General features: G+C 45.4%; 1 protein-coding gene across 2 annotated transcripts; it reads left to right on the top strand.

The window, feature by feature from the left end:
- The first annotated feature begins 9545 nt into the window (after nucleotides 1–9545).
- LOC136519959 (V-type proton ATPase subunit B 1) lies at nucleotides 9546–18475 on the top strand. Of its 2 annotated transcripts, XM_066513359.1 has the most exons (15): nucleotides 9546–9701; nucleotides 10045–10112; nucleotides 10843–10898; nucleotides 11008–11106; nucleotides 11233–11292; nucleotides 11617–11728; nucleotides 11891–12096; nucleotides 12482–12610; nucleotides 13022–13159; nucleotides 13876–14026; nucleotides 17226–17308; nucleotides 17480–17527; nucleotides 17604–17657; nucleotides 17771–17854; nucleotides 17938–18475. In XM_066513359.1, exons 2-15 carry the CDS (start codon nucleotides 10055–10057, stop codon nucleotides 18121–18123), a joined length of 1464 nt encoding a protein of 487 aa, XP_066369456.1. In that variant the 5' UTR covers nucleotides 9546–9701; nucleotides 10045–10054; the 3' UTR covers nucleotides 18124–18475. The 2 variants fall into 2 exon arrangements, with proteins under 2 accessions (XP_066369456.1, XP_066369455.1); XM_066513358.1 differs by lacking the exon at nucleotides 9546–9701 and having other exon boundaries at nucleotides 10001–10112.
- Nucleotides 18476–21837: the final 3362 nt, after the last annotated feature.

Consider the following 21837-nt stretch of genomic DNA (forward strand, 5'->3'; position numbering starts at 1 on the left):
TCTGGTTCTCCTCCGAGTCTAAAAACGATCGCATTATAGTCGCATTAGCGACGTCTATAGAATAGCACAAAAAGCAATAAAAATTCAAAAGAGCCAAATGCACTCAATCATGGGTTCATTGCATAGAGCTCGATTTTAGATGAATTTTGGTCCTAGTCTTGTATTTTTCTGAGTTCGTATGAATTAGTTATGAATTTCTGAAGTTTTAATCATTTCTGAAAATGGGAAAAGGCTGAATTAATATCGTGCTGACACGTGTCACGCTCCTGTTGGTCCATGTGGCAGGCTGACATCAGTATGATGTCAGCATGATGTCATCATCTCGGTTCTGAGCTGATAGGTGGGGTCCCGCTGACGTCAGCATGACGTCATCGACGTCATCAGTTCCGACAGGTGCGACCGGGGGCTCTTGGGTCACTGTCATGTGGGTCCGATCAAAGTCAATCGTCAAGTCAATAGGCGAGTCAACAGTCATTGGATCACAGTTACAGATAGGTGGGGCCAGAGCTACTGACGTCACCGTGACATCATCATGACGTCACCTCGGCTGTGTTTGTTACTGACAGGTGGGACCCGCATGACGTCAGCATGACGTCACCCACTGATAAGTGGGTCCAGAGTCTCTGTGTCGCTGTCATGTGGGCCCGGTCAATCGGTCAATGTTGACCGGTCAACGGTCAACATAGGCCGGGCCTCGACTAGGCCGATTGGGCCGGATACGGGCCGGGCTTGGCCCGCCACATGGTGCTCACTGGTGAGGCCACATCACCCCTATGGGCTTTTACTGGGCCTGGGTCCACGGAATCGGTTCATGGTGGACCACCCTTCTGCGGTTCATGAACCACACACTGAGTCCATGGTGGACCCGGTCCATCCTCCTTTTCTCTCTCCTGGTGCACTATGCGCTAGGTGCACCGCACCCCCCCCCTTTCTTCTCCTCTATTTCGATTGGACGGTGGTGTGGTGCCCGTCGACGGCGAGCTTGCCTAATTGGTTGCTCTAGTGGCGCTAGGGTGCAATTAGCTTGGGCGAAATCATCCCCTCGCCTCGACGAACATGATGGTGAGGTCAGAGTGACAGTTAGGGTTTCCCAAGGACTGGCCACGGCAATGGCAGCTCGGCTGCGGCGTGTCGACGGCGGCCGGTCTATGCGGCGGCTGGGAGCAGACTTGGTGGGGTACGTGAGCTCCCCGTGGCTTCGGTGGATGTGGCGGGCAGGTTGAAGGGGCGCTAGAGGCTCCTGGTGGCTTTGGCCATGGTGGCGGCCATGAAGGACGCGGTGGTGCTCCAGTGGGGTGCGGCGCATGCTAGACGGAGCACCAGTGGCCTTCTTCTCTTCTGTTGGTGCGCGCGTTGTGTCCCAAGTCATCGTGGAGCCAGGCAGGGTGCAAACGGCGTGGTTCTCATGGTGGTGTGGGCAAGGCGGCCTCGCCATGGCCATGCTCTGGCCATGGTGAGCACGTGCGTGCATGCGATGCGTATGCAAGGCATGAGCAGAGCGCTCGGTGCTGGCATTCCCGAGCAGAGGGCTCAGCGTCGCCCCCTTTCTTCCCTTTGCTTCGTGTTTCCGTTTGGCTCAACAAGAGGGTCGGGGTGGTCCTTCTAGGCTACTGGTTGGCTAAGCCAGAGCAAGAGCTCGTGCTCCGGCGTGGTCCGTTCATGGCATCCGAGAGGCTAGGAGTGGTCTTAGCGAAGTGTGCTCACCGTGGGGAGTTTGAAGGCGGTGGCGGTGCTGTGTAGTGGTGGCCGTGCAGCTTCCGAGACGACGACAGTGGTGCTCCCTCCTTCTCTGGCTCCGACAGCGATAGGGCCCTGGCAGCGGCGGTGGCGTCCTTCTCTGCGCCTCTCCTTCTCCTCTCGTCCCTTGGCTTAGTGTGTTGGTGCAAACCGCACGGCGACGACGAGGCATGGTGAGGCGCTAGGGTTTTGGGCTCCTCCTTTTATAGGCGAAGCTCCACTGCTCACCAATGGTGGACGGGGGTGGATGGCAGGCGATGCACCAAGCGCATCAGACGGTCCTGGCATGTGGGGTTGTTGGCATAGGGGTTGCATGGGCGTGGCTCCAAGGGAACAAGGTCATGCGATTTGCGTGAACCTAGGCCCGCGCCTGCTGCTTCGGTCGGGGCTCGGTTGGGAGGAGAGGCTGGCGTGGGGAGGAAGAAGACCCTATTGCTAGGGTGGCTGACGCACGAGGTCCGGTTGGTAGCGGGTGCGGCTCAGGCGCGTCATGACGTGGTGAAGCGGTACAGGCTGGCAGGTGGGACCCGGCGGTCGGCGTCTGCGCACGCACGGGTGGTGAGGCGAAGCTGGGCCAGCTTCGTGGGTCGCATGCACGAGTGGGAGGGCAGGTGGGCTGGCTCGCAAGGCCGAGCAGGCCTAGGCTACTGCTGCTCCCTATTCTTTCCTTTCTCTTTTTTTATTCTTTTTCTATTTTGTTTTCCTTTCTCTTTTATTTGTTGCTAATTTGTTTAGGGTTTGATTTATTTAGTCTCATAATTATAGTTACAATACCTTCATTTTGGTTTGGGCAAGAGTTTAGGGCTTATATGTGGAGTCCACATACTTAGGTGGCACTTACTTAATTAATTAATTACATGATTAATTAATTATAGGTTGTTGCTTTTATTTGCACAACAAAAAGGGCAATGAGAACCAACTCATAATTTGGTATTAAGCACATGCATGATTTATTTGTTAGGAATTTAAACATGTATGATAAGTGACATACTTTGCATATGAAAATGAGTAATTAGGTTACAACTAAATGCAAACTAGGGTTTGACTTCTATATGTCACTCAACATCACATAGGGTTTTGAAGAAAAAATTTTGTAGTTGGAATTTTTGGTGTGTGGATTTTTGGGTTGTTACAGATACACTTGGTGGTTGGCACATTTGAGCAAGGATAAAGAAGATAGAGTTGAAAAGGAGTTAGTCGCGCTGGTCACAGAGTGACCGAACATGTCCGAAATTGGGACCGAACGCGTCCGGTATTTTATCTAGTCTTGGGTTAGTCAGATAGAAGTGACCGGACACGTCCAAAATCAGGACCGGACACGTCCGATATTTGGACCTGAGGTGAGCGACTAAGTGAAAGTTACCGAACTTTGGCTCAGTGGAGTGACCAAACATTGACGAGTTACTGTTTAGCGTCAGGTCAAAGTGATATAGCCCAATGCAGGATTGCAGAGAGCGACTAGACGCATCTGGTCGCCAGTGTGAACCAGCAAGTCCGGCGGAGAGCCAAAAGGTACTCTAGTAAATTACTCGTGTCTTGTGTGATCCTCATCTTATGTTGGTTGTGCGGCACCCTATTGAGGGTTTGGCGTGTGATGCCAATTAGCGCGTGAACCTCCAAGTGAGTGAATCGCCACAACGGGGACTAGCTTATCGGCAAGCAAGTGAACCTCAGAGGAAAAATCATTGTGTCTTGATTGTCTCCTTGGTATTCATTGGTATTCACTCATTGGTCACTTGCCACCATGGTATACCTCTCTACCACTCTCTTGTATTTCATTATACATTCACTTAGATAGAGCTAGTGGTAGTTAAGACTAGATAGTGTATCATTTAATTGTATTACTCTCACTAGGTTGATCACCTATGTGTATAATAGTGGCATAGCTTTGTTGTGATATACTAGAGATCATAGAAAATAGAATTGGGTAGGTGGCTTGCAACCCCAAGTATAGTGCTAGCGCAAAATTCACTTTGCCATCTTATTGACTAATCATTTGTCTTAGTGTTGTAGAAATTTTTAATAGGCTATTCACCCCCCTCTAGGCATTAGGACCTTTCACCTCTACAGGCTTAAAAGACTCAGTCGGCCGCTTGGGGTCGGATGCTTCTTTGGCGACCTCCTTCCCGATGGCCGCAAGCTCCTTGGAGGCGATGATTGCCGTGGTGTGTTCGCAGCACTTGACCTTGCACTCATAGGCATGCTGGAAGGAGGTGTCGATGGTGATGACACCACACGGTCCCGGCATCTTCAGCTTCATATAGGTGTAGTTGGGGATGGTCATGAACTTCGCGTAGCATGGACGTCATAGGATGGCATGGTAGGTCCCGTGGAACCCGACCACCTCGAAGGCAAGGGTCTCTGTCCCTAAAGGTGATGGGCAGATCGATCTACCCAAGTGGCATAGCTTGCTTTCTAGGCACAATGCCGTGGAAAGGCGCTCCGGTTGATCGGATGCGTGACCGGTCCATGCCCATGGCATCGAGTGTTTTGGCGTACATGATGTTGAGGCTGCTGCCTCCATCCATCAGTACCTTGGTGAGCCGCTTCGTGCTGATGATTGGGTCGACCACAAGTGGATATCTCCCCGATTGTGGGACGCTCTCTGGGTGATCGGTTTGATCAAAGGTTATGGTGGACTCCGACCATCAGAGGAAGGTAGGCGCGGCCAGCTTGGCCGTGTAGACCTCATGGCGTGCGAGCTTCTAGCGACACTTAGAGTCATAGGCCGTCGACCCTCCAAAGATCATGAGGTAGCCATCCGGTGTCGGGAAGCCATTGTCCTTCCCCTCGGTGTCGTCTGCAGACGGCTTGGGGTCCTTCCTATGCTCCCCCTTGTTGGAGCCTTCGGACAAGAACCGCTTCATGAGACCACAGTCCTTATATAGATGCTTGATGGGAAAAGCAAGGTTTGGACATGGTCCTTTGAGCAGCTTCTTGAAGTGGTCCAGGGTGCCCTTGATGGGCTTCTGACCCCCCTTGCGGTCGGCGGTCGCCACGAGCAAGCCTTCGCACCACTGCTTGTTCTTCTTCTTGCTGGGATGGTCGAAGGCACCTTCACCGGCGTACTCGTCCCACTTCGCCTTGTCGTTGAGGCGGTCGAAAATTGCCCCGACCGCCACCTCGCCCAAGGCGTGGCTGGTGGTAATGTCAAGGAGCTCCTTGGTGGTTCACAGGCCCTTACATTCTAGCTTATGGACTAGGGACTCGCATGAGGTTCCAGACAGGAAGGCTCCTATGACATTGGCATTGGCGATGTTGGGTAGCTCGTTGCACTGCCGAGAGAAGCACCGGATGTACCCACGAAGAGTTTCCCTAGCCTTCTATCGACAATTTTTGAGATCACATGGGTTTCCAGGGCACGCGTATGTGCCCTGAAAGTTTTCCACTAAGATCTCTTTCAGGTCCACCCAACTTTGGATTCGGTTAGGCGAAAGGTGTTCCAACCATGTTTGTGCCGAATCGGCTAGGAACAATGGAAGGTTGCGGATAATGAAATCGTCATTATCCGCTCCATCGGCTTGGCAAGCAAGCCGATAATCCTTGAGCCACTATCCGGGGTTCGTTTTCCTAGAGTATTTTGGGATGTTGGTTGGTGGTCGGTACCATGGTGGGAAGACGGCGTTGAGGATGTGTCGGTCGAAGGCCTGAGGTCCCGGCAGGTTGAGGCTCAGGCTTCGGTCCTTGCCACTATTGTAGCGTCCACCACGACGAGGGTGGTAGCCATGGCTAGCCCCTCCCTCACATCGCCTTGGGCACGCCTACAGGCATCAAGGGTGTCACGTGTGTCACGGTGGCGGCCGAGACGCTCATGCATCAGGACCGCAGCACATAGCCTGCCGCCTTGTGGTGCTTAGTGGACTGACGTGTCCTTGTCGGGTCACTCTGAGGGCGTGCGCTGGCTGGCGTCGAGCTCGCGTCATCGGGACAGCGAGCTCTCAACCTGCTGCATCGCCGTACGCTCGAGTAGCATGTGAATCTCGTGATGGGCCCAACGATCCTCGGGCATTGTGGGCCTCGAAAGCCCTCGAAGCAAGGTCGTTGCAGCAGTGATGTTCTGGCTTGCTCGGGCAAAGTGTGAGAGCGCTTCATCATCCTTGATGATCCTCTGGTTCACATCATAGGCCATGGCACGTGCACGCCCACCGTCTCCATGGCGCTCGATCTCTCGCTCGAGCTCTGCTCATTTCTGCTCGAGCTGGAGTCGCGCTTCCTCAAGCTCTTAGTGCCGGGCCTTCAGCTGCTCCACCCACAAGCGAGGTGGGCCCCCTACACCCCCCTTGATCTCATCATTGAGGTCATTCATTGGGGTAGCCTCTTCCTCGTGGATGCTTTCGACATGTCCCTCGAGGGTACCTGCCATGAAACATTCACGAGAGGGGTGATGGCTCCCCCTGCTAGAGTCAGAGGTGGAGGGCGACTTTGTTTCTCCCATGAGGAGGTCGTGGAAAGACTCCACGACATATTCGATCATCCCCATGAACTCGTCATTCACGGGGGATGGAGGCGTGCGTTGCGCCATAAGGTGGCCAATGGTCTCTATGGTGTTGCAGAGACTAGACGGGAGCGCTGTTGGGGTGCTCTAGATGAGGTATTCTAGGGAGAGCGGCTCTCCCCTAGTAAGTTGTGTCATGACATTGGCGAACGAGAAGGTGAGGTGATATAGGTTCTCCTAGGACGGTTGAGGTCCCTAGAAGGCACCGAGCTGGCGCTCTAACCTCCCATAGTCGAAGCCGAGGAGCTGGTTGCTCCCGGGGGCATGGGCCTCGATAATCGCATTGAGGCTTGCGGAGTGGAGAGGTTGGACGACGATGGGAGCCCGCACCAACTCTCCCTCCATCGTGATGATGAAGTCCAAGTTCCCGAAGCGAACGTACGCGCCTGGGACCCAGCTGACGTTGTGACTAGCCATCCAAGGCCTGGTGTGGATGTTGAGACACGCAAAAAGCCCCCTACCTAGTGCACCAACTATCGATGTTTTGAGTTACCACCGATGAGTAAATTTCTAGTATTGCGCGTCTAGCTCGGATGGTGTACTTAGAGGACACGAGGTTTATATTGGTTCGGGCAGAAAGTCCCTACATCTAGTTCACCGCTGCTGCTTGTGTTACTAGTACTAAAAGTTTGTAGTAGGGGTTATAAACAGGCGAGAGAGGGACAGGTCCCAAGTCTCTAGTGAAAGGGGGTGAAAGAGTGATGAGAGCTCAGTTGCTGCTCTTGTGTATATCTAGATCTGATCGGTTTGGGGTTCTATCGACCTCTCTTCGTGGGACGTCCTGCTTTTCCTTTTATAGGGCAAGGGAAAGCATGGGTTACAGCGGAGGAAAAGAGAAGAACGAGAGAGAGGAGTCCTTCAGGATCATCGGATCCTTCTTATCCTTTATGCGGGTCCCGCTGACCTGTAGATGTCAACAGAGACAGCTCCATATCATGGCCCTGTTCGTCACTAGTGCCATGCGTAGGCATCGTCTGTCGGTCATGGCGTACCATTCTGTCGCAGCGGACATCATGGTGAGCTGACGCGCCTATCAGTGTTCGTACGGGGGTTAGGCAGAACAGCACTGGTACGCCCAATGCTGTTCTTGATGTGAATCCTTAGGTATGGCATGTCGTGGCCATGGGTTACATCGGGGCGTGCCGGTCTCTTCCTTGGTGTCAGAGTTTTGACCTAGGCCCATACGCTTGGACCTAGAGTGGTTGGTGATGGTATGTGTCTTCGTCGGGCGAGACAAAGCCCATGGCCTTGGGGTCGGGTGAGGCGGAGCGCAAACCCAAGGGTCGAGCGAGGCAGAGCGCAAACCCATGGGTCGGGCGAGGTGGAGCCCGTGGCCTTGGGGTTAGGCAAGGCAGAGCCCGTGGCTTTGGGGTCGAGCGAGGCGAAGCATGGACCCAAGGGTTAGGCGAGGCAGAGCCCACGGCCTCGGGGTCGGGCGAGGCGGAGCTTGCGCGCCTGGGGGTCGGTTGGAGCTGTAGTCGGCTCTTGACTGCTCTGATGAATCAATATTGATGGTCATTAGCTCTTTCTCTTTGGGTACCCTAGTATTGGTCCCCAACAGCGGTAGCCTTTGTCATCACCTCCTGATCTCCTAGAGGCATCATACAGGAGTTGATAGCCGCCCCTAGGTTGTCGATCGGCAGGTTTACTTGTGGAGTTGGTGGCCACGATCCTAAGCTCTAGGGTCATGGCTCCCACTGATTCGGGTGGCCTCTAAGTCAAGGCCTCCATTGTGGATCCCATCCCATAGTGGGTAGAATCGTACATATATCTTGTTGGACCGTATTTGGATGGTGGTTTGCCGTACTAGCAGTTACCGCCGTGTGGTGTTGTCTTGTCTATGCTGCGTGGTGTAGGGACGACGTCTGATCAGACCGAGGTGATCGCTGTCTTCTCGGTCCTTGCGGGGTCAGTGCGGTATGTCTACTCTTGTCAGAGCAGGCACGCTTGGTCAGGCTCGACCCCTCCCCATTCCTCCTAGGGGTCGGGGTGACGGAGAGGTCATGAGTCTCTTGCGCGTCGTGCGGCTAAGTCTGATGAAGGGGTCGTGGCCGACCTTGGCCTTAGCATCTGGCCTGATCCGCTTGGCTTAGCTGGGCCTTGATCGTTTGGGCCTTTGCCAGCGGATGTATCGTGGGCCGTTTGGCCAGCTATCTAATCGATGTCTTGAGACACTCGGGAATCATAACCCCAACAGAGTTTGTCTCAACTTTTTCATGTGAGTACATATTTGTATGCACTATGAATGTGTCAAGTTTTAAAAAATTTTAAGAGACCAAAATCTGTTTTTAACAGGTCTCCATGTTTCCACCTAGGAGGTGATTTCAACTCCAAACCTGTATGACAATTCGTATGGATAACCGTACAGACAAACACTCTGCAAAAGGCCTTAGAACAGATGTCAAACGAATGACGGCCAACATTCCTGTAGGCGAAGTGGAGAAACTTTTTCTTTCTTGTGTCTTCCTCCTTCTTTCTACCATCGAAGAATAAGGAAGACTGATCTAAAAATTATTCTCCCTGATCCTTCATTGTGGTCTGATCTAGCCACAACAAAATAGAGAAGAGACCGGAGAAAATTATTCCTTGGCGGTGACATCATCTCTGCCTTGATGTCGCCGTCCGAAAAGTCGAGTCTCCATGTCGTTAAGTCGAGAAAGTTGCTGACGCCGTTGTCGCCCTCATCTTCCATAGAGCCGTTATGGAGAAAATGAATCCATCCTTCTCCCTCGCCGTTGCCGAGGAGGAGGATGAGATAAATTTCCAGTACCAATAAACTTCGTATGGAGAGATCATAACTCTAAAGGATTCGATTTACTAGAAAAACTTATTAAAAATGATGGATCCTCACTTCCTTTGGCCTCCGGCGAGATGCCAGGAGGCTAGAAATCCATCTACTAATTAATCAGTATAATATGATTTTATAATTGAAGAGTGTGCTCCACTTACAACCACATAAAAATAAAAAGAAGTATAATGACCCAGTAGTTAAAATCACCTGGGACAGAGAACTCATAAATTTACTTGGCTTTTGGGTGTACTGGACATTTTGTTAAGATTCTAGCACAGCATTTGTTTATCTTTAAATCAGATTTCAACTCGATGCACGATGCGCATACTCGATTCTAGCCTACCTGAATTGAGGTCCGAAGACACTTGCGCAAAAAAAAAAAGGTCGAAAGACCGAAGTGGAAAAGGAGCAGAGGAATCAGCAAACAGTGACCACTATCAGATGCGGTTTGGGATTGAACACCGAAATTCCGTAATCGTCCAGGGCAAACACACAAAACGTCCTTCTGCCTCTCTCTGGTTATAATTTCGGGCATTAATTGCGCGTCTCCTCCCCTCCTCTCCTTCCCTCCCACCTGTGTCGCCGCCTCGCCTATCCGATCTGCCACCTCCTCGCCGTCTCGCACGTTCCTTCCCCAACTCCGCAGCGTAGCCTCTCCGCGCCGCGATCCAGATCCAGGTACGTCTTCTTCCACCCCCGCAATTTCACCTCCACCCCCGCTCCTCTGTGGCAATCCATCGCTCGCGTTGTCCGTACTGGGCGACACGAGGGCGGCCACGCCCACCGCCGAAACACTCTCCGACCTGTGCCCCAGCCTGCCGCGGCACTTTCTCCATCTTCCGTCCAGCAACAGCGGCTGCGGTTTTACTCTGTCTGTTGCGGATTTGTTTGGATTGCTGATCTCTCTACAATTTCCCGTGGATCGGAGAGTCCGAGTGATCTGCGTGGATTGGGGAGACTCGGATCAGCTCTGCTCCTTTTCCTCGGTTCTGATGGTGTGGTTGGCTGTTGCCCTGTGCAGGTTGTTCAGCATGGGTCTGGTGAAGGAAGGCGTCGACATGGAGGAGGGAACCCTGGAGATCGGCATGGGTGAGTCACGAGCGACGAGATCCAAGCTCGGGTGCAGTGTGCCTTAGGCTGTTTAGTATTGTGCTTTCAGCTGTTGATGTGTTGCCTAATCATACCGACGCATCACTGGTACTAGCATCATAGCGTGGATATGTAGATATGATTTGCACTTTGAGGAGATAAACAGTTTGCTTATAAATGATCCTAAGCTACCAAACAATATATTGGGTCATCGGCTAGATCAGCTTGGTTGCATTACCAATGCATTGGATTTTATAAACGTGTGGTATTCATAGATAACGCTGTAGATTTTTCTAACAATACATCAACTCACTGTCTCAGGGCTTTTGTTGAACCATACTACTGTAATGCAACAGGATGCATCTGGTTCATTGTAACAATTTGCTTGTAGCTTTTCTCTTTCAACTATGTAACTAGTTGTCAGGTCTGGCACACTTGCTAGATCACACTTTTAGTTTAAAACTAGTTCATCTATTTGCATGTATTGCTTTTCGGGAATTGTGATTCATGTCATGAATTAATCTTGGATATATTGGTCTACATGCCTGCATTGACACATGCCAGTGCCATTATAAATAGAAGACTTTTTTGTGTTGTATGGGTAACAGAAATTTGCTGATCAATGTACTGCATATCTTGGGCTTCTTTTGTGCAAGATGTATGTCTGTTTGAAACCATGCTTTTTAAGGCGACATGTACTAGTTAGTAATTTACTTGTGTACCTGTGCAGAGTACAGGACTGTATCTGGTGTGGCCGGGCCTCTGGTTATCTTGGAAAAAGTAAAGGTGTGTACAGTTTTCTCCAATATGGTGCTAACTACCGTGCAGATTTTGAACAGCTCAGTCTGCTAGCCTCCTATGCTCATAGTTCCTTTGCTTGCATATCCATCTATAGGGCCCAAAGTACCAAGAAATTGTAAACATCCGACTTGGAGATGGCACCACTCGCCGTGGTCAAGTCCTGGAAGTTGATGGAGAAAAAGCTGTTGTGCAGGTTACTTCTCCATTCTCTTGATTGTCTTTTAGTAGTAGTTCCAATTTGATGTTGATTCTGCAGTATGGTCAGGTTAGGCCCATTCCCAGAAAACTTAGTTTGTTAATTAACTTCATTATTCATCAGGTCTTTGAAGGAACTTCTGGAATAGACAACAAGTACACAACCGTGCAGTTTACAGGCGAGGTACTTCAGCTTGTGACTTTATTTGCTGTTTACTTATCAATAAAGTGTTTAGTAGGCAAAAACACTTTGAACTAGATCATTTCAATTTGGGAATCTAGCTCACAAGGAAAATTTACAAGATCTATGATAAGCACACTTAGTTTCACCATGAAGTTATCTATAGTAGTCATGTTAATTGACAATTGTATAGTGTATACCAATGGAAGAATAAAGTCCACAGATCTACCAGGCTAAATTTAACAGTGATATTGTTTTCTTTATTACCCTGTTTATTGAGAAATTCCTGTCTTGTTTGATTATACAGTACATGTGTTTCTTTTACAGGTTTTGAAAACTCCTGTCTCACTTGATATGCTTGGGCGCATTTTTAATGGTTCTGGAAAACCTATTGACAATGGGCCCCCGATATTGCCTGAAGCCTACTTGGATATCTCTGGTAAGTGATTTCTGGTTTTAGCGTGCTGCTCTACAATGCTCATGGTTAAGTGCATGTTCGTCGTGGACAGTAGTAGGTTTTAAAATTATTGATTGATTAACAGCGTTAAATAAATGAGTCCATCTTTAAATTTTGTAATTATGTACTCTGATTTTGTTGCAGGAAGTTCTATTAACCCCAGTGAGAGAACCTATCCAGAGGAGATGATCCAAACTGGGATATCCACCATTGATGTCATGAACTCCATTGCTCGTGGGCAAAAGATTCCCCTATTTTCTGCTGCTGGGCTCCCACACAATGAAATTGCTGCTCAGATTTGTCGTCAGGCTGGCCTTGTGAAGACATTGGAGAAAGGAAAGCATGCAGAGGTAGCTAATGTGTCCTAACTGCAACCCTACCCCCTACCCTACCCAAAAACATATTTTTCAGAGTACAAACAGTTGAACATACATCTGAGCTCTTAAAAAAGCAGAGATATCTCTTACATAAAGGTGACTAGGCTTAACATTTCATGACACAACTGAAATTTTGTGCGCACATTGTCTTAAGTTGGATATGTTGTGCCTGATAGTTTTCATATGTTTCAACATCCTGTTCTTTCAAGCAAGCCACAGTTTTCTTTTGGTACACATGTACATGTACTTATTATCTATTTCCTGTGAGGTCAACATTTATATGGAGCATTGTGTATAAATGTATGCTTTACATGTCTAAATGTGGCTTAATCACTGGTTCTGATTTTTAAACCTGCAGGGTGGTGAAGATGACAACTTTGCTATTGTGTTTGCTGCTATGGGAGTGAACATGGAAACAGCTCAATTCTTCAAACGTGATTTTGAAGAGAACGGTTCCATGGAACGGGTCACCCTTTTTCTGAATCTGGTACCTACAAGGACTTGTGAATTTGTGATCAACATTCATTTATCATTTTATATCTACCAAGGGCGTCATAATCAGTTCTGCAATGTTAGATGCATCTTGAACAAAAAAAAACCCACATAATCAATGGCAGAGCTTGAACAATATCTTAAGGGGATCTATCAATGAATTAGGGGGGCCACTAATGATGCATGAATCAAATTGGCCATGGATTACTTTATGTTTATTGAGAAAAATTAAGATCCTAGGGGTGGCCATGGCCCAGGTTGGCCTGAACTATCCTCCGCCCCTGCACATAATGATGTGCCAAACATATTCTACATCTGACATAATTAGTGTATTTTTTTGTGACTGAGACATAATTAGTGTATAACACAGCATATTTTTAGCACCTTGATCCTCTCTGTTTTACAGGCTAATGATCCCACCATTGAACGTATTATCACCCCTCGGATTGCTCTAACAACAGCAGAATATTTGGCGTATGAATGCGGGAAGCATGTGCTTGTCATCTTGACAGACATGAGCTCTTATGCGGATGCACTTCGTGAGGTATTGAGTTTTGATATTTTGTGTCATATCTTGTATTTTGAGTCCATATTTGTTTTAGTACCATTGTTAATATATATTTGCCCGTCCTGAGATCTTTAGGGCTTGTTTGGTTGCTAGCCCAGGCAAGGTTGCCTTGCCTGGCCGGGCAGCAATCCAGGTCCAGGCCATCGATTTTGAGTGCCTGGGAGCTAGGATTGCTGCCTGGTTGGCAGGTTGCTTGCCAGGGCAAGGTTGCCAATGCTTTGTGCTGCGATTCGTTGACCCGATTCAATCATTTTTAAATTCATTGATTCATGAATTATCTAGTGTTATTGCACATGGACATTTATTAACCCTCCCTGTCAGAATAAATAAACTATAAATAAACTACATGGTCTATTGGTGCCACAATGCTTGTATATAGTGATTTGTTATCAAAAGAAATCACATGATTTTGGTAATGCCTGGTGGTAGAATTACAATTTTATTTTGTCGTGACACTTGTTAACACTGCCCTGAATGGCTGAATGGATGCTGGAAATACGTGCTGATATTTCTATTAGCTTCTGGTGCTATTTTGTAGTTCTTCATTAAAAAACAACTCAGAAATGTTTTATTATGTAGTATTACATGTCTCATTTTATATATTTAAGATTAACCTTTGTATTTAGCTAATTAAATGGCAAATTGATGTCATGTTTCTAATAATGCTACATGGGCATTGTGCTTTTCTGTAGGTTTCTGCTGCCCGAGAAGAGGTGCCAGGTAGGCGTGGTTATCCTGGATATATGTATACTGATTTGGCAACAATATATGAGCGTGCTGGGCGTATTGAAGGAAGAACAGGATCCATTACCCAAATTCCTATTCTAACAATGCCTAATGATGGTAAGTAGCCATGGCTTTTTTAATATTTATTATTATAATTATACTATGTGCCGTATTGTTATTGGTTTTGTACGCTTATCTTCTGAACATTCTGGAGACATTATTATTTGTAAAACTCTTTCCTGATGATGCTACTACTCCCTCCAGTCACAAAAAAACATAGTTATCAGGACCAGACTGGTTGTTGAACCAGCAGGGCGTGGTTCACTGTTTCACTGGCTCCACTGTCAAGAACCCTTTCAAAAGAAAAAAGGGAACTGTCAAGAACCAAATTGAACTGCCAGTTCAATAGTTTTGGATTGAATTGAACTGGCCACATCAATAGTTTTGGATTGAATTGAACTGGCCACAAATACATAGAACCGGTGCGATATATAGTTGATCTTAAATAAAAATAAGCTCATAAATAACACAACTTTATATAACCACACAGCCGGACAGCTACATTGATACATCCCAGAATTCAACTTGTGAATCACAGTTTACACTTCATAACATAGGTTCTCAAGTTCACAAGTCCCAAGCAAGTGCTAAATCGTGGAGCCACAAGTGCCAAGTTAATTTCTTCCCTCCCAACTGCTGCTGTATAACCCTAATGAGATAAAAACTAGACTTTCCAGTTGTACCCCTATATGGATTGTGTTATATTGAAAACAGTCGAGCGCTTTCATTAAAAGCAGTCTGGGCTGTTCGATTGCACATACGATCTTTTGAGTAAATCAAACCAGTGTAGTATTTTGTTGTTTTAAATCCTAATAACTATGCAAATAAGTAACATTTAGAGGTATGAAGTTAACACTTTGAAACTTTGGTTACAAATTACATTTTAGTTAGTTAAGTTTCGATGTTTGGAAGTGGTAGAGTAGAATTTTCTCAAATTGTATAGTTTCATAAAGTATGCTTTTACTATGTTCTATAAATATTTTAACAAAAAGTACTAGTTCAACTTGTGCTTTTGAGATCATGTCAATGTCCAAGGCAGTGGAGGCGAGGCTAAAGATACTTGGTGGTGGAACGAGGAAGTCCAAAGGGTTATTAAGGAGAAGAAAGAATGCTATAGACGTTTGTACCATGACAGGAGTGTGGACAACATAGAGAAGTACAAGGTGGCAAAGAAGACTGCAAAGCGAGCTGCAAGTGTGGCAAAGGGTAGAGCGTACGAGGATCTTTACCAGCATTTGAGTATGAAGAAAGGAGAGAAGGACATTTATAGGATGGCTAGGGTTCGTGAGATAAAGACAAGTGACTTCAACCAAGTTAAGTGCATTAAGGATGAAAGGGAGCATCTCTTGGTGAAGGAGGATGAGATCCGACATCGATGGCAAGAGTATTTTGACAAATTGTTCAATGGTGAGAATACGGACACAACCTTTCAGTTGGATGACTCTTTTGATGACACCAATATGCGCTTTGTGCGGAGAATCCAAGAATTTGAGGTCAGAGAGGCGTTGAAAAGGATGAAAGGAGATAAGGCGATGGGACCAGATGGTATCCCAATCGAGGTGTGGAGATGCCTCGGGGACATAGCTATAGTATGGCTAACCAAGCTGTTCAACCATATTTTTCGATCGAACAAGATGCCTGACGAGTGGAGAAGTATATTGGTACCGATCTACAAGAATAAAGGGGATATTCAAAGTTGTACTAATTACCGGGGAATTAAGTTGATGATCCATATTATGAAGCTATGGGAGAGTTATCGAGCATCGCTTGAGAGCAATAACGCGAGTCTCTATGAACCAATTTGGTTTCATGCCCGGAAGATCAACCATGGAAGCCATTTTCTTAATAAGACAAGTTATGGAGCGGTATAGGGAGAAGAAGAAGGGTCTACACATGGTTTTTATTGACTTGGAGAAGGCTTATGATAAAATACCAAGGAATGTTATGTGGTGGGCTATGGACAAACATAAAGTCCCAACGAAGTACGTCGGGCTCGTTAAGGATATGTACAACAATGTTGTGACTAGTGTTCGAACAAGTGATGGAGACACGGATGACTTCTCAATTAGGATAGGACTACATCAAGGGTTAGCTTTGAGCCCTTATCTGTTTGCCTTCGTGATGGATGAGGTCACAAGGGACATACAAGGGGACATCCCTTGGTGTATGCTTTTCGCGGACAATGTAGTGCTAGTTGATGAAAGCCGGACATGAGTGAATCAGAAACTGGAGTTATGGCGGGAGACTTTGGAGTCCAAAGGTTTTAGACTTAGTAGAACTAAAACTGAGTATATGAGATGTGACTTCGGCACTACTACTCGGGAGGAGAAAGATATTAGTTTGGAAGGTCAAGTAGTGCTTAGGAAGGATACCTTTCGATATTTAGGATCAATGCTATAGAGAGACGGGGATATTGATGAAGATGTTAGCCATAGAATCAAAGCAGGGTGGATGAAGTGGCGCCAATCATCTGGTGTCCTATGTGACAAAAGGGTACCACAGAAGCTAAAAGGCAAGTTTTATCGGACGGCGATTAGACCTGCTGTTGTATGGTGCAGAATGTTGGCCTACGAAAAGATAACATGTTCAACAGATAAGTGTCGTGGAAATGCGTATGTTGCGTTGGATTTGCTGTCATACAAGAAGGGATCGAGTTCGGAACGATGATATAGCACCAATTGAAGAAAAGCTTGTCCAACACCGGTTGAGATGGTTTGGACATGTCCAATGAAGACCTCCAGAGGTACCGATGCGTAGTGGAATCCTAAGCCAGGATAGTAACGTGAAGAGAGGCAGAGGAAGACAAAAGTTGACTTGGGTAGAGGCAATAAAATGAGACTTGAAAGGATGGAATATACTCAAAGACTTAGCCTTAGATAGGAGTGCTTGGAAAACAGCTATTCACGTGCCTGAACCTTTTGCTTCTGCTGGGTTTCAACTCTAGCCTACCCTAACTTGTTTGGAACTTAAAGGCTTTGTTGTTGTTGTTGTGTCAATGTCCAAGGCGCCAGGTAGTAATAGTTATGAATTGTGTTACAATCAAGTATGTGCAGTTGTCCTTATGCAGCATGAATCACTATTGCTTATTTTGGTCTGAGTGCACAATCTACTGAAGTATGTGGTCTTATCATTTTTTTTGTCCCAGTAGACCATTTTTAGCATGTTGGTCGCATGATTTATTTACCATCTATTTCATTTTGTTGTCCATTTAACACAAGTATACCATGTCTAATATTGTAATCTACTCCTAAAACAGATATCACACATCCAACTCCCGACCTTACTGGATACATTACTGAGGGACAGATATACATTGATAGGCAGCTCCATAACAGACAGGTGCTTTTTGGTGCCTTTTATTCTTGAGTTATCAAATGTTACACCTTCACATGGGGCAGCTCTGGAATTATTATTTTTTCTCATATTGATATAGAATGTGAAGTATTTGTTTATTTTTTACTACCTTGATAGCTTATATGTGTTGATGTGATGACATTATATTTCTTTCAGATTTATCCACCTATTAATGTCCTGCCATCTCTTTCTCGATTGATGAAGGTAAGATAAGTTTTCTGTATGTTTTCAGCGTTTATGTTGAAGGTTAGTTCTAAGAACCACTTAATGACTCCTGCAGAGTGCTATTGGTGAGGGCATGACACGTCGAGACCATTCGGATGTGTCTAATCAGGTACCTATTATGAGTCCATAGGCTTTTTTTTTATGACAAGGGAGTCCATGGGCTTTTGTTTTCCTTCAGCCATGATGTGTAAGATGAATTGACGTCTACTGTTTTCTGTTCAGCTTTATGCCAACTATGCAATTGGAAAGGATGTTCAGGCCATGAAGGCAGTCGTTGGAGAGGAGGCACTGTCGTCTGAGGATCTGGTCTGTTGCGAGTAAAATAAATTCGTAAGTTAGTGTTTTTTTTCAGACGTCCAAAACCTAATGTTCTGTTCCTTCTTGCACAGCTTTACTTAGAGTTCCTTGACAAGTTTGAGAGGAAGTTTGTGACACAAGGAGCATATGACACACGGAACATCTTCCAGTCACTCGATCTCGCATGGACATTGCTTCGTATCTTCCCTCGCGAACTTCTCCACCGTATCCCGGCAAAGACCTTGGACCAGTACTATAGCAGAGATGCCTCCCACTGAATCACTGATTGTTGATCAGTGTTCCAATATTTTGGCAACTGCAGCTTTGAATAATTGAACAGATTGGCCTTATGGCCTTTTTTCCCCTGTATTTATCTGTAGTCAGGTCCAATTCTTTTCTGTTGGTCAGCGTAAGTTATTTGTAGATGACTCTCGGTCACGGCAATATCTGTAATATTATGTGATGTATCGTTAAATGTCAGTTATTTGGTTGGTTTCACCTGCCAGAATTGTTAGCAAGAGCATTCTGGACCAGGATGCTCGAACACAACTGGTTGTATCTACATTTGTGAATGGTGAATAGAGGGGCAATAAACTGCAGCGAAATATGTGCTGCCTGACATTGTGAAAATTTTCTCTATTTTGCTGTTTTGACCAGAGAAGGGCGGGCCTGGTGCAAGCGGTAGAGTCTTACCGTATGTGATCGAAAGGTTCCGGGTTTGAGTCGCGGTCTTCTCGCATTGCACAGGCGAGGGTAAGGTTTGCTACTGACATCTTTTTCTAGACTTAGCACATAGCGGGAGCTCTCTGCACTGGGTACGTCTTTTTTTTTTTTTTTGCTGTTTTGACCAAAAGTTGTTTAGATTTCACCGCTGTTCGTTTCGCTGAAATTTGGCTTATGCTGATGGTTATGTTGATTTGTTGTGAGAAAAATATTATTCGTTTGCTAAAAATTACTGCTGAAGTAGTGCTGTAAAATAGGTGACTACTTTAACGTGAAGAGAAGAAAATGTTTTTTCTTGGATTTGCGAACAGACATAATCTGATAGCGGACGTTGGGTTCATGGTTGCTGTCATTTTGATTTTTGGCTGTGCTTCCATTCTAATTTGCCTGTATGCCTTTTTTTATTAAGATATTACTTCCTCTTTCTTGATCATATACATTTTTAAAGCATTTATACATTCTTTTTTTCAGTATATTACCTTCATCCTAGTAAATGATTATAATTCTAGATTTGATATGAGTCAAACTAACTGAAGTTTAATAAAGTTTATAAAAAATAGTATTAATATTTATGACTAGTATATATAAAATATGAAAATATATTCTACAATGAATATAATCATACTTATTCATTACGTCTTCATTCAAAATTATTTGAGTTTTGGCTTTTGTAAGATTCATAGCTTTTATAATGCATTTATATATACACTATGTCTAATTGTATAGTAAAGGTAACTTAACGTCTTATAATTTATAATTGAGGGAGTAATACCTTTTTTATATAAATTTACATGGTGTTTGGCTCAGCATGCATAACATAATCAGATTGGGGGGGGGGGGGGGGGCAATACAGTTGTTTAGTTCATCAAGTCCGTTATGAGATACCCTGCAATCAAATGACGGACCATCCATGATCGATACCGCCCCTCCGCGAGTCCAATCGTATTACGCCACTACTGCCGTAATTTGTTTCCTTTGTTTGGAACACAGGAATTGAAAACATAGGAATAGGAAAAAATACAGGAATGAGATGAATATGTAGTGGTAAAACAGAGGAAAGGAAAAACGTAGGAAATAACTGAGAAGGAGCGTTTGGAACGCAGGAATACATAGCACAGGAATCATAAGACTGAATGCTATAGAGTCATTATTAGTGCTTAATGAAATGATAATATATACTGTGTTAGTTGCATATTTTTTCCATGACCCTCTTACATGTGGGGCCACTAGACCATGTTGCTACAGTTGGGGTCAAATAAATATCTGGACAACATCTTTCTCCACGAACTTCTCTCTCCTGAAAATCTGTAATCCTCTCCCGGAAAGCAAGCACGGCTTTATTAAAAAAATAAAAGAAAGCAGGCACGGGCGGCGTGGTCTGGAGGGAGCGACGACGGCGCGGTGGCCGACTGGCCGGGCGCGGGCGGCCCGGACAGCGCGGCGCAACTTGGAGCGGAGCAGCGATGGCAGAGGCGAGCGAGGCCACGAGCGGGGCGGGGCAGAGCAGTGGCGCGGTGGCCGGGCAAAGGAGGCTGGGCGGATTTGGCGGCGCGGCGTCCAGTTCTTATGGTGATTAGCTGCTCGATTCTCTCTTCTCATTTGATTTTCCTCGGGCAAGCGCGAAGGAAAACGAAACCAGAGGTAAGAGCGGATGCTTTTTTTCCTGTGAAACCGTGTTGTTGCTACAGGCTTCCGGAGGAAAGGGTCCGCTCGTTTCCTTCGTTCCAAACGGTCTCCTCGGCTTCCTTTCCTCCGTTTTCGTTTCCTTCATTTTTCCTACGAAAAACCTTCGTTCCAAACAGACCCTTACTATACAACCAAACAAATCACGAAATCCAGATACCCCGCACATTCCTCACGTGACCTGTTTCCTTTACCATCTACGTTACTCGCCAACGAACCAAACACCACCTTAGTTAAACTTAACATGGTTTGACTCAACCATATGCAATTAGAATTGTATCTTATATAATTTATTTGTCTGTACTACCTCTGGGACGCACAAGCATATCAAGATTCAAACTTTAAAAACTTTGACCAATAATTAGGCTAATAATTTTTAACTATTATAATACAAACTTTATATGATTAGATTTGTAAAGAATTATACTATCCAGTGATTATAAGTTTATAAGCATAAATAATATAATATAAAAAAAATTAATGATCCAATTGTAATATAGGAGACCGTGTCATTCTAACTTGCGTCAAATAAAATAGAACAGAGAGTAATACAAATAGCTATATACATTTAAGACCTTTTTTAAGATGAACCTAATATACTAATTACATCAATTGAAACCCTTTTTGGTAGGGCTTTTAGGGGACCGTTTTGGCTTCCGTAGGTGAAACCTTATCAAACGTTAACTTATAAAATGGCTGTACAAGAGAAGTTATAGAAGAAAGAAGTCGTTTTTTTGTATTACTGGCCAATGCCCATGCGTTGCTACGGGTGACAAAACTATGGTAATCCGATTTGTTGCTCCCATAACATTACTAGTATAAGTGAAAATGAAATTTTAACCAAACAAATATATGCGTATATAACATGGATCAATCTTGATCCCATCAATCCACAGCTGCAAAACTTGCATGAGAGTTCATTAGAGCATGTGTATTTCAGCGGTCAATCCAGGTCGTTAAGCATTAGAATCTACTCCTAAAGTTTGGAAAGCCAAATACATATGGTTGAATATATAATGGAAAAAGTCTATTTCACCCCCCACCTTTCATACTTGTCTACTTCACCCCCAACTATGAAACCGTCTGTTTTACCCCCTGAACTTTTCAAAACCGTCTATGTTACCCCTAGGCGGTTTTTCAGCGGCGGTCCGCTACAGTAACAGCGGTTGCTACAGTGATGATGGGTTTGCTACAGTGTCGACGTTTTGAATTTCCTTTTTTTAATTTATTTTCGGTGAATTTTTGAAAAATCATAGTAAATCATAGAAAAATCATAAAATGAAAAATCTAATTTTATTGGACTTCACATGAGTAGATCTACACAATGAATATATAATACAGTATGCTTTAGTACAATTTTTTTTTTGTAGCTTTAGATTAATTGGAAAATCCAATTTTGTCTGTAATTAATTAGAATTTATCTATAACTAAGTTATACATAGTCCAATGAGTACGGAATTTTTACTATAGTTCAAGCATACAATAATTAGCGTAGCATAAAAATTTCACAACAATTGGACCATAGAAGCTGCAACTATGAATTATTCCAATTAATTACAGACAAAATTGGATTTTCCAATTAATCT

The sequence above is a fragment of the Miscanthus floridulus genome, chromosome 18 (genome assembly GCF_019320115.1).
Source record: "Miscanthus floridulus cultivar M001 chromosome 18, ASM1932011v1, whole genome shotgun sequence".
NCBI lineage: Eukaryota > Viridiplantae > Streptophyta > Magnoliopsida > Poales > Poaceae > Miscanthus > Miscanthus floridulus.